Source organism: Anolis sagrei, chromosome 4 (assembly GCF_037176765.1).
Source record: "Anolis sagrei isolate rAnoSag1 chromosome 4, rAnoSag1.mat, whole genome shotgun sequence".
NCBI lineage: Eukaryota > Metazoa > Chordata > Lepidosauria > Squamata > Dactyloidae > Anolis > Anolis sagrei.
In genome coordinates this window covers 100,648,710-100,661,458 of record NC_090024.1, presented here as the reverse complement: position 1 = coordinate 100,661,458, position 12,749 = coordinate 100,648,710, and the positions used below count along the sequence as shown (strand labels likewise).

Genomic DNA, 12,749 nt, shown 5'->3' with positions numbered 1-12,749 from the left:
GCAATCAGCTAAACACCGCACAGGATTAATCCAAATTAACCCAGGGCAAATCCACCTAATACATTTTTGCTCCAGGTTAAACTAACTTAGGGAAAAGCAAGAATTGTTTCTCTCCCGAGTTGGGGATAGTCTAGACCAGTTATTCCCAAAGTGGGCGTTACCGCCCCCTGGTGGGTGCTGCAGCGATCCAAGGGGGGGCAGGGGGCGGAAATGGCCACAGGTGCATTTGGGGGGCGATGAATTACTGTAAGGGGGTGGTGAAAGCATAAAAGAAAGAAGAGAAGATTTAGAAAAATTGATTTCCAGTGGGTAAGTTTGGGAACCACTGGTCTAGACAAATGAAACTGGCTGCAGCTGTCTCAACAGCCACTCCATGCTTCCCAGGCTCAGGTGACATAGGGACATGAGACAGCTTCTCCCTTCTAACCCTCTCCTGTGCCCGTCTTATGTTTGGGTGTCCTCTTTCCTTCCATTGGGTTGTATGACCTACAAAGGAGGATGGGGAGAAACGTGGCAGTTGGGTGGTGCCAAACCATTTTTGGCACAAGTGGACAGTGGGGATTCCTTGCTGCTGAAGTGGCTCAGGGAGTCCCTGTTGTGCCTGCTTTAGTAGTCAATAAAGACCTGCCCATTGTTACAAACTAATAGTTTCCTTCAAAACCAATGGCAGCTAGGGACCGTGCTTATGCCAATGTTGTGGAGATAGCAAATTGGTGTGGGCTGAATTATCAGGCCATTAGTACCTCTCCTTCTTCAATTAACCAAACTGTTAGCCTTGGCTTGATACAGAAAGGCATTTCTTGTATTATGTTTGAGAATAAAGCAATAGGAATAAATTGTGAGCAAAGTTATTTAGGATATTACACAAACTCCTCTGCTAAGCTAGATTGATTCTTGAATATCCCATAAATACCTGGATTAATGGTCCTTCATCCTTGTTATCTCATCAGATAACACAGCTGCCAGCTAATTCACAGCTCAAGTTGAGAAGAGGAACAGCCTGCTCCCAAGGCTGGCCTTTCCACTTCCTCCATTAAGATCCCGACATTGCAAGGCAATATCATTGCTTTTGAGTAGGGATGGGTAATGCCTTTGTTTTTCATTACAAAGTAAACCATATCCACATTTCCTTAACCCAGGGGTCCTCAAACTAAGGCCCGGGGGCCGGATACAGCCCTCCAAGCTCATTTACTCGGCCCTCGCTCAGGGTCAACCTAAGTCTGAAACGACTTGAAAGCACACAACACTAACAACAATCCTATCTCATCAGCCAATAGCAGGCCCACACTTCCCAGTGAAATACTAATAAGTTTATATTTGTTAAAATTGTTCATCATTTTAATTATTGTATTGCTTTAAGTGGTTTTTTTTTGCACTACAAATAAGATATATGCAGTGTGCATAGGAATTCATTCATTTTTTTCTTCAAATTATAATCCGGCCCTCCAACAGTTTGAGGGACTGTGACCTGGCCCTCTGTTTAAAAAGTTTGAAGACCTCTGTCTTAACCGGATATGCAGTTAGACACCAAGATTCCTACTTCCTAGTTTGTGATCCCTTTTGCAACAATATAGACAAAATAATATGTGATTTTGAGTAAGTATTCACAAAAGCACATACACTGAACACAAAAATATTAAGAAAAAAGAACAAAAAAATTATTCAAGAAAAAAATGACATCCAAATTAAAACATTAGTAAAATACATATTTTTAAAAAATGAACATGAAAACTTATGAATTTCCATGCAGTTAAAAAAATATTTTAATTCAATGCTCAACTGGGACAGAACAAACTAGAAGTGGCAAAATGAGAATGTGACCAAAACTGAGGTGGACGGATTTACCTATTCCTAGTTTAGATAGCTTTGGGAAAGGAGAGAAGGGACAATTATTTGAAGTTTAGATATTTTTGAGAAATGATTACATTAGCCAATATATGTATAGGAGACATTAAGCAGGCCTCACTTACTTGGCCATCCGGATTTCAAGGGTCCCTTTAAGTTTTTCTTCACTATCATTTTCAAAGTACATTAGCCTGGACTGACGGAGGACAAACCAGCGCCTTTTCCAGTTTCTTCTGGAAAGCGTAGATGATCCACCACCTTTTTTATGCAACCAGCCTTGTTTGAGAGCTTCCTGTTTTGAGCGGAACCACAAGAAAGTCTCATCTTTCAAGACACACCAACGGCGCTTCCATGTATTTATCAAGCCACCTGTCAAGGCAGGAAGTGAGGGAAGAGAAATAGGTTATAAAACACATGTTGTTGTTTTTTTTTAAATCTATTGTTTATCTGTCATTCTATATTGTAAAATACCAAATGTTAGTTTTAGGCAGCAAATTATATTTCAGGAAAATTCGTAAACAAGAAATCACCAATAACACAGGTCAACACACATATTTTGGTGCTTTAAATGTTAGACCTGTTACTGAGTATACTTGACTTGCCGATTCCAAAAATGGTACTAGTTTCCCGCTATTAGTTTAAGTTTTTGAAAAACAGAACATATGCCATCTACCAGTTGCTGTTTTCCTGCCCATAGAAAGTCATGATAACCATATCTAAGAAACTAGAGCTGATGCTATCTATCCAATTGCAATTTTCTGAGTTTCCCAAATAACCCCTAGTAACAAGCTGAAAGACCAAGACACGAAGATTTTTTTGTTGAGATGTGTAATTTTCCGAGGAAGCACTCATGTTCCTAGGAGCGCAAATTAACAGGATTTAGGTGATTGAGTCAATACTAAAAACTGCAAATATTGCTTATAGCACAAATAAAAACAAACCTTCACTGTGTTCAAACACAACTGGCTGAAGCAGGAGAATTTCAAGCTGCACTCTCTCCTGACTAGGATCTGAGAAATCACTCAGACACTTCTCTCAAGTTTATTCGCTACCCCTAATGATTCATTTTTCCCCTTATATGTCAATCTTAGTAACAGGGCCCTGAGTGTAGACAAGTGCCTTGTCAGAGGGCTTTCATTCTGTTACAAGGGATAATGAATCCACCATTCTAATACATTTTTAAAAAGAGAAATACAGTACAGAATTACATATAACAAATAGTTAAACGGAAAGTCAACAATCAGGCAGAATCTCAACCAAGCCACAATATAATTATCATATGGACCAAGGCTAAGGTTTCTCACTAGTTGTTTGCTTCCATCTATTGAGATGTTTAAATATGCAAAAATACCCTTAATAAGCATTTACATCTCATACCAGCTGAATCAATGGTCTGAAACAACCTTCTCTTTGGATGTATTTCTTACACGTGCCTAAACTTTTGCGTTGCCATGGTCCTTAATTTTTACAATTTAAAACAGACATCATAAAACACAGGAAACAAATGAGAGAAAACTGATAAAACATGTATCAGTTTTATTGGCCATGGTCACAGGAACTCTACTTGGGAAAATGGCATAATTCCAAGTACCATTAAAATAATTCTGCATCATTATAGCTTTTAATGGCTTTCCAACGCCCCCAAAAGTTGCCGGCCACTATTATTCAGCTAATGGAGAAGATCACCTCATTTTGGTCCTTTAAATCCCTTTGGATTATTTCATACCTTTCATGTACAAAAAGCTATGGAAATAAGGCAGGCTGACACAGCTGTAGACTGAATCCCTCCGATAAGAAAGTTCGTCGTCTGTATCAAACCTTGACTCAAAGTCTTCTTCGCTGTCTTCAAACTGGAAGATAAAAATTGACAGAACTTGAAGAATCAACTGACCAAAAAAAGCATAACCTGGGATATGCTCATCACACTATGTCTTTATTCCAAGCATTATCTTCTTTAAGAAGATCTGCACAGGGATCTCCTGTAATGTCTCTTGTAGTAACAGGAGACACTACAGGAGGAATTACTTGAGTGTGAAACCTACTTCCACTCTCCCAGGGGCAATCCCAGTAAGTGGAGCAGGGCAGGAATAACATGTGAACTTTTTTTTAAAAAAAAACTTGAATTTTCATCCTAGAATATCATCTTCAAACAGCAGGTTTTATTTTGCAAACAGATTATTTTCATATACAATTTTTGTCTATCTACCAAAGTTATTTCCTTTATTTCTAAAAAAACAAAAAACAAACAAACCCCAAAACTTAATCTGTGATTCACATGCGACTTCATTTATAGTCAGTAAAATAATTCTATACTTTAAAAAAAACAGCCAAGCAGTTCACTTTATGTGTAATTGCAGAGTATCTTTTGTAATATATCCTTCTTCCCAGATGATAATTTACTGTCATGGTAAAAGAAGGTATCTATCTAAACTTAAGTAAGATAACAGGATGTCATTTGGATACTCGCAGGAACACCTCAGAAAGTGAGAGTTCAAAAGCGGCAGGCTAAAACCTGGAACCTCAATCCATGGCTGATATCAAATGAGAAACTCCCTCCTGGGCACATAGAAGACTGGGTGACTCAGAAGATGCTGAACTGACTGTGCTTTGGCACCACGAGATGTAGGGCCAACCTTAAGAAACAGGGCTACAAAGTGGAGTCCACAACAAGCGAGTGTGGAGAAGAGCAAACCACAAACCACCTATTACAATGCAGCCTGAACCCTGCCACATGCACAATGGAGGACCTTCTTATAGCAACACCACAGGCATTCCAAGTGGCCAGCTACTGGTCAAAGGACATTTAGTATAATGCCAAGGTTTTAACTTTGTGTTTTTAAATACTTTACAACTGTACCCTCACTTCACTTCTGACATGATATATATAATAAATTTGGTTAGCTTTGTTGAAATGGATAGAAATCTATTTCTGAGTTACAATACAAAACCAAAAATCTATTACTATGAACAAATAAATATTAGCAAATGATTATTTTGGTGAAACCTTCAGCCTTTTCCCTTTTTCTCTTCTGTAGGTTTATTTTCAATACCATTCAAAGGTTTCAGGGATTATTTGCTTTAACATACATAGGGAAGTTTGATTTCATCCATTATGTTTTAAATTGCACTGTGGGTTCATCGGTGCTTCAAACACACATTAACTACAAAAGTAAGCAAGGGACACTTCTCTCCCCAGTTGTGCATACAGTATGTGCATATACAAAATTTCCAAATCCTAATGTTAACTGAAGCTACACTTGGAATACACCGGCAACCCTCATCTAAAACCATTAGTTTAAATATGCAAAAATACCCTTAATAGTGCACTTGAAAGACTAGAAATGATGGGAAGGATGGCTGAGCAAATGGGAAAGGAATTATTGGAATATCAAGATAATCAATCAAGATAATTAATTAAGATGGAGCCCCTGATGGGGCAATGGGCTAAACCCTTGTGTCAGCAGGACTGCTGACCAAAAGGTCAGCAGTTCAAATCTGGGGAGTGGGGTGAGCTCACATTTGTCGACTCCAGCTTCTCATGCAGGGATATTAGAGAAGCCTCCCACAGGATGGTAAAACATCCAGGCATCCTCCGGGCAATGTCCTTACAGATGGCCAATTCTCTCACACCAGAACGACTTGCAGTTTCTCAAGTCAGTCCTGACCAGGCCCGTAGCCAGGATTTCGTTTCCGGGGGGGGGGGGGGGGGCTAAATTTTTTTCAGGGGAGGTTTTGGGGGGGGGGCTGAGTTTTGGGGGGGGGGCTGAGTCTGAGTGAAAGAGGGTCTAGCCTAGCAAACCTTTTGTATCATTACCCCAATACCCCCATGCATATGGGATATATTGAGTATGGTGATCAGATCATGATATGAATAAACATAACAGTTTAAATAATGCAACAGTAAGGCCTTTTCACGAACCACCATCAGAATTTGGGGGGGGGGGGGCTGAAGCCCCTCAAGCCCCCCCCCCCCCCCGGCTACATGCCTGGTCCTGACACGTTAAAAATCAATTAAGACAATCCTTGACAAAAAGAACCATACTCCACAAACTTTGGCAACATTAACTGTAACCTAAGACATGTTAATATCACTATTAGTCATCTTCAAAATGGTAAAGAAAAAGTAATGCTCACAGAAGACTGGGCTCCCTCAGAACTAAATCTGTACGCTCCAGAACTGTTGTATGTTCCCACAGAACAGCGGTAGTCAGGGGACCACTGACTACTGAGAGAGTTAGAAAAGGTCACACTGCTTCCAGAAGTGATAGCACCATCTTCGTAGTCATCTTGGTCATAATCGTAGTCTCCATCTGGGCAGATTAGGTCTGCGGGATTCTGGGACCTACAGGATACATTTTCTGGCATGCAATATGTGGATTCGCCACTTGAGGAGTTGTGGAGACTGATGGAGTCATGGCTAGAAGGAATAAGTGTGGTGTTGCCAGTAGCAGGACTCGTTGGCACTACTGTGTCATTCATGTATGGGTCTTCTTCTGAAGAGTCATCACTTGTCCTGATGCCACTTGTCCTTTGATCAGAGTGGCCATGCTCACTTGGGTTAGGTGAATCCTTGAAAGCATCATCATCCGCTTCAAAGCCCTCATCAACCTCTTCCTCAGGGTATGGCTGGCTGAAGTTAAAATTGGGCTTTTCAGTGCCTGCATTCCCAGTCAGTTCGCTTAGTTCACAGAAGCCACTGCCTACAGAAAGCGTCCTCTCAATGTTTCGGACACATTCATCAATTTCATCAAAGTTTAGGGATTCCAAGAACTCCTGTGCTGCTCGGCAGGCTTCATCCTCTAGTCGCTTCAGCTCATCATCTCTGAGTTGCTGCAACCTCTGCAACGAAGCCTCTGTCAATGACAGTTCTTGCTGCTCCTTCATGCGCTGCAGGTCTTCAATCTCTTTTTCCAGACGCAGGATTTCTTCCACTTGCTTGTTTTCTTTCTGCTTCTCCAGGTCTCGTTTCAACTCTTCCTCTTTCTGGGCTTTCTGAAGAGCTGCCAGTTCCTGCTGCCGTCTACCTTCCTCTGCCTGCATTTGAAACACAAGATTACTTGCTAAATTACTAGAATAACCTTTCCATGTTTTTCATTCAGAAAAGCTCACCCATTTCAGCAATCCACTTCTTTTATACTTTATAGTAGTGGGCTGATATCCTGTTGAGCCGTTATGAATTAATAAGTAAGTCTTACAGATTTGTGAGTCTTCAGTATTCATGTTTATGATTGTGACACTTGACATGACTTCAAATCCCCTTCAATCTATCTGAGCAGGAATCAACATCCTGAAAAATTGAGGTCTGTTCTGATTGGCATCGATGATGTTTCCAGCTTGCTCCCATGATTATCAGAAGGCTGGAGGTTGGGGCTGGAAACATTATCCTGATAAACCTTGATGGCTAGCAGAACAGATCTCTCAGTCAGTGCGACTGCTAAGTCAGGAGAAAATAAGTAGGTAAATATTCATAACTACATCTGAGAGGCAAGATCTTAAGTCTTATTACTTACTTAAAATCTTGAAAAGAAGGAGAGGTATAGAAAGAGCACCAACAAATAATAAATACAAACAATTTAACTTTTTGTAATTTGTTATCTTTGCATCATAGGAGATCCCTCAAAACAAATGTTACACCCATTGAATGATTCAAACCCAAAAAAGGGGGAGCATAAAAATGTCCTCAGATCTTACCTGCCGAGCAATCTGTTCTGCTTCCTGCTTTTGTCGTTTTCTAAAAAGGACAATTAAAAAAAAATTACAAGTCGTACTAGCAGAAACTTGTGCTATTTTGACTGAAAACTACATTGTTAACCAGATACAGTCAAATAATGGATCAATTCCATACCTTTCTTCTTCCTCCTTCCTCTTCTTTTCCTCTTCTTGCTCTCGTTTCTGCTCTAGCAGCTGTTTATAAATACGACGTGCAATCTGGCCTCGAAGCTGCTTCTGAAAAGTAGTAGCTGCTTTTTTCAGGAGTAGGTATCGCCTCCTAAAATAAAAAGCTCTGTAGTTCTTCTGTATGATGATTGCATAGTGAAGGACCTTTTTGTAGTGCTTTCTGAAATGAAACAGAGATGTGTTTATGTGGAGAAGGCATGATGAACTAGCTATTCGAACTATCCATCATACTGGAAAGTATTAAAGATTCCAGAAAGAAAGCATGAGAACAATATTAGCATCCATACCCCCCCCCCCCCACATGTTACTGATCCCTTAAGAAGACTGGACTCAGACTCTAGAATCTTTGTAAGAGGAATATATATATTTTGACTAAGGAAACATATTTTCATACTATTATCTACTAGCATCCATTATAATTCACCAAGATACCAAGAAACCAGAAAAGGAACCTAACAGCAGGATAACCTTTATCCTTAAGAAAGATTTTTTTCTTTAGTGACCTATTGGCCAAGATATATAGGTCAGGCTAATATACACATGAAAAGAAATGACCTCACTGCACAAACAGCTATTAAACAGCCATCTATTGACTTGTGTGGAGTAAACAGATGGGATCTACTATTCAGACTCTAGTACATAATGCATGACAATGTCATAATTCAGTCACCTAGTACTTTTGTTCTTTTATTGCCTAGGGGAGCAGGGGAAACCAAACTAAATAGCTTGTTCTATTGGATCATCTCTTACTTCTGCCACTGCAAATACATTACAGCTACAATTCTCCAAAGCCCCCTTTCTCTTAATGCCAAAAGAGAAAGGCAGAGAGAGAAAAGATAAGAGGATATTACCCACAAATAAGTGATTTACAAATGACAATCAAACTATTCAGATAGCATAACTGGGAAAGATATCGATGTTGCTTAGATAAATGCACTACAATGATGGCTCTTCTCGAAGCGTAATGTGCTGACCCAATTATTATTCTTACTGATGTGGAAAATCTCCATGTCAACACTGACTCCTTCTTTATTACAGAAATAAATCATGAACAATTATGTATGTATGTTTTATACTATGGAAACATCATAGTATAAAACTCTTGTTATATGTATGTGTGTGCTTTTAAGTGACCTATTCACTTATGGTGACTCCATTAAATTCATAGGATTTTCTTAGACAATAATCATTCAGAGATAGTTTTGCCAGTTCCTGTCTCTTAAATATATTATGCTGCACCTGGTATTCCTTGGCGGTCTCATATGCAAGGACTTACCAGAGTGGACCCTGCTTAACTTCCAAATGTTTTTAGGGTATTGACATCTCAATAATTTCAAATTGTATCAGACTCCATGGGGGAAAATGGTATAAATAATCTCACAATGCGCAGTCCTTTCTGGTATGTGACGCCAACTTCCATTTCATTTATTTTTTCATGTTTATTAATTACCTAAAATTACCCAAATTACCTAAAAATTGATTCTCTAGGCACTGTATCATCCATATAAAAATGCATGGCAATAATACCATACATTACGATATATCAGTTAAAATACAACATAGCACAGTGTAATAAGCAGGGATTGTAGATATTCAAACTACCAATCAGGTATAAAAGCTAAATAACAACAACCATCATCAACAATATATCACTGGAGTTAAAATATTCGATACCGAATTACCAAAAGCTATGTAAAATGCTTAATAGATGATGTATTATGTGGCATTTCAGCTCACTGACTAGGAAAAGATTGGGCCTCAAGAATAGACTTGTGTGATAGAACAGGAAGATGGATTCTATTTCACAATGAGATAGTGATTTCTTTAGAAAGGACTCATACAGTTTAACAGTCCACAGTTAGACTAATAGATCAAATAGACATCAGATGTAGCTTTCATTGCAAGTGAAAACATAAAAAGCTCCATTTGATTCTACTCTTAATGTTGTGTTTCAGGCAGAAATCGTGAGGAAGCCTGAGATCCCGATCTGCAATGGGCTTTAGGTCTCTTGTTAGTCATTGCTCAGAGTCTACTTCCCTGATAGTAAAGGCCATTTCTAGTTACATACCGTGCCATGTAGCCCAAAACATGCGCTCGTATAATCATGGCTGCTTTGTCAACCTCTATCTCTCGCTGTTTTTCCAGCTGGTGCTCCAAGGATTCACGAAGAAACACCTTGAAAGAAGTTCAAGCAAAGCGTTTTTTAATATGATAATAATACTTGTATTTATTCAAATAATTTTGGGAGAAAGGTGAGAAAATCAACAAATTAAGTTTTTTTTGGTCCTCCAGAACCGTCTCAAGATTTTTTTCCAACCTACTCTAGGCTTGGGTAGTTAATCAAGATTTTAAATCTTATGCCTCTGGATGATCAATCTGATGTGTAAAGGCTATATTCATGTTAAGTTATGGTAGAAAAGGTCCACACATTCAGCAAAAAATAAAGTTTGAGAACAAGGCCCAAGTTCATTACTAACCTGCATTATGAAGAAATGTTAGCATAGTCTAAGACCCTAAGCATGCAAAAGTGGTGTATCGATTAAACGGTTGGGATTTGTTCATGACAGATAGACCACACATTCTTGTGACAAATTATCTTAACCAACTCTCTTATCTATAATTCTTATAAAAAGTCTTTATTTAATTCTATTGTCATTATCTGGAGAATGTTATATTGCCATATTAATTAAGAATAAAGTGTCTGAACAACAAGAAAATTAACAATGTAAACAGAGAAGATGAATAACTTATCATCCTGGGATATATAAGGACAACTACGAGGAATATTATTATTGATTTCTTCATTGATTTTACATTAATGTGGCAAAGCAGGTTAAACTGCTAAGCTGCAGAACTTGCTGACCGGAAGGTGGCGGTTTGAATCCGTGGGATGGGGTAAGCTCCCATTGTTAGCCCCAGCTTCTTTCAAATTAGCAGTTCAAAAATATGCAAATGCAAGTAGATCAATAGGTACCGCTTTGGAGGGAAGGTAACAGTGCTCCATGCAGTCATGCCGGCCACCTGACCTAGGAGGAGTCTACGGACAACGCCGGCTCTTCAGCTTAGAAATGGAAATGAGCACCACCACCCAGAGTCGGACCCGTCTGGACATAATGTCAAGGGGAAACTTTTACTAAACTTCCTTAGTCAAATGGAAAGCAACTTGTAAGTGAACTATTGAGGATTTAAGCAATATGACTGAATACCTAAGCTTTGGTAGCATCAGTTAAGATCATAAAATGTACATATACAATAGCCTGTATGGATCAAATGAGAAATTGCGCTCCTATGACAGAAAATGTGACATTTTGATTGGCTGTCAGATTCACCAAGGCTACATTTTCCACCTCAGGTAATACACTTATGGAAAAAGCAAAAATACACTGTTATGCACAACTACTACATTCCTGCAAGTTTGGACAAAGACATTTCTATGGCAACATAGTTGCAATAGATTGCTGTGGGTTTTCCGGGCTGTACAGCCATGTTCCAGAACATTCTTTCCTGATGTTTTGCCCACATCTATGGCAGGCCTGTTGTGAGGTCTGTTGGAAACTAGACAAGTGAGGTTTATGTATCTGTGGAATGTCCAGGGTGGGAGAAAGAACTCTCATCTGTTTAAGGTATATGTGAATGTTGCAATTGGCCACCCTGATTAGTACTGAATGGCCTTGCAGCGTCAAAGCAGGCTGCTTCCTGCCTGGGGGAATCCTTTGTTGGGAGGTGTTAGCTGGTCCTGATTGTTCCCTGTCTGGAATTCTGAGTGTTGTTCTTTATTTACTGTCCTGATAGTTGCAATAGACAATTCAAAAATAAGTTGTAAAGACACATAAGTCAGTGACTAAATCGTATGCATGAAGTTTGTCAAGTAACTTCCTCTTTCTTGCATCCTCATTGGTTTATATGGTTGCTGTTTGTTGCTAAATTATAAAATATTGGGGGGGGGGGGAAGGGAGGTTGTCACATGCAACACATTTTTTTTGTTCCTGGGTTATAACTGGTTCTATCATAAAAACATAGGAAAAGCTTATTAAACTACAAAAACTTTTGGCTATAGTTTTTCAATGAATATCTCAGAGACTCAACCAATTCAACGTAATTTGTGGTGGTCACAAAAATGAAGTTTCTGGAGTATAACAACTAATTTCAAAGTAAGTACCACATAATTAAACAAGAAATAACACTTTCAAACCAGGAACAGAAAAATGTTTCAAATTTTGTTGCATCTTATTATTGCAACATACACCATGTATAAATTATTTTTAACTACACAATATTTTTAATTGATTATAAGCCACCCTGGATCTTGCACAAGGAGAAATGTAGAAACTAACCAACCAACAAATTAATTAAATGGCCATTGGTTGTACAGAAGAGTTTTCTCATTTGGCAAAAACAATAGCTGACCTGGTTGCCATTGATTTGATATTTTCAAAGATCAGACAGATGGATATGACTATTTTACTTCGACATCCTGACTAGACAGACTTTCCCTAGTTTAAGACACTATTTGTTTCTTCATTTGGAATGGCAATGTTTATAGCCAGTCAATTTAGAATGTGTTTTCAATATGCAGGACAGAATTGAAAATAAACAATAGTAATACAAATACAACTATATCAAGTGCTAATATTTTTCTCAATTGGGAATCGAAGCAGAATAACTTGGAAAGGTTAAGTGCTTTATCTGTGTTAATACACAAATGACACTGCTGCTAGAGTGTACTTTAACAGCTCCCTTGTTCATTCGTTCAGTCGTCTCCGACTCTTCGTGACCTCATGGACCAGTCCACGCCAGAGCTCCCTGTCGGCCGTTACCACCCCCAGCTCCTTCAAGGTCAGTCTAGTCACTTCAAGGATGCCATCCATCCATCTTGCCCTTGGTCGGCCCCTCTTCCTTTTGCCTTCCACTTTCCCCAGCATAATTGTCTTCTCTAGGCTTTCCTGTCTCCTCATGATGTGGCCAAAGTACTTCAACTTTGTCTCTAGTATCTTTCCCTCCAGTGA

At 39.0% G+C, this 12,749-nt stretch overlaps 1 protein-coding gene across 1 annotated transcript in view; it reads right to left on the bottom strand.

The window, feature by feature from the left end:
- MYO10 (myosin X) overlaps positions 1 to 12,749 on the bottom strand; it is a 208,192-nt gene that overhangs the window by 35,273 nt on the left and 160,170 nt on the right. The window contains exons 22-27 of the mRNA XM_067467535.1: positions 9,812 to 9,918; positions 7,691 to 7,903; positions 7,537 to 7,576; positions 5,980 to 6,879; positions 3,572 to 3,695; positions 1,971 to 2,214 (exon numbers count right to left, since the gene is read on the bottom strand). Coding sequence (XP_067323636.1) covers positions 1,971 to 2,214; positions 3,572 to 3,695; positions 5,980 to 6,879; positions 7,537 to 7,576; positions 7,691 to 7,903; positions 9,812 to 9,918 — 1,628 coding nt within the window. The remainder of the gene's footprint in view (positions 1 to 1,970; positions 2,215 to 3,571; positions 3,696 to 5,979; positions 6,880 to 7,536; positions 7,577 to 7,690; positions 7,904 to 9,811; positions 9,919 to 12,749) is intronic.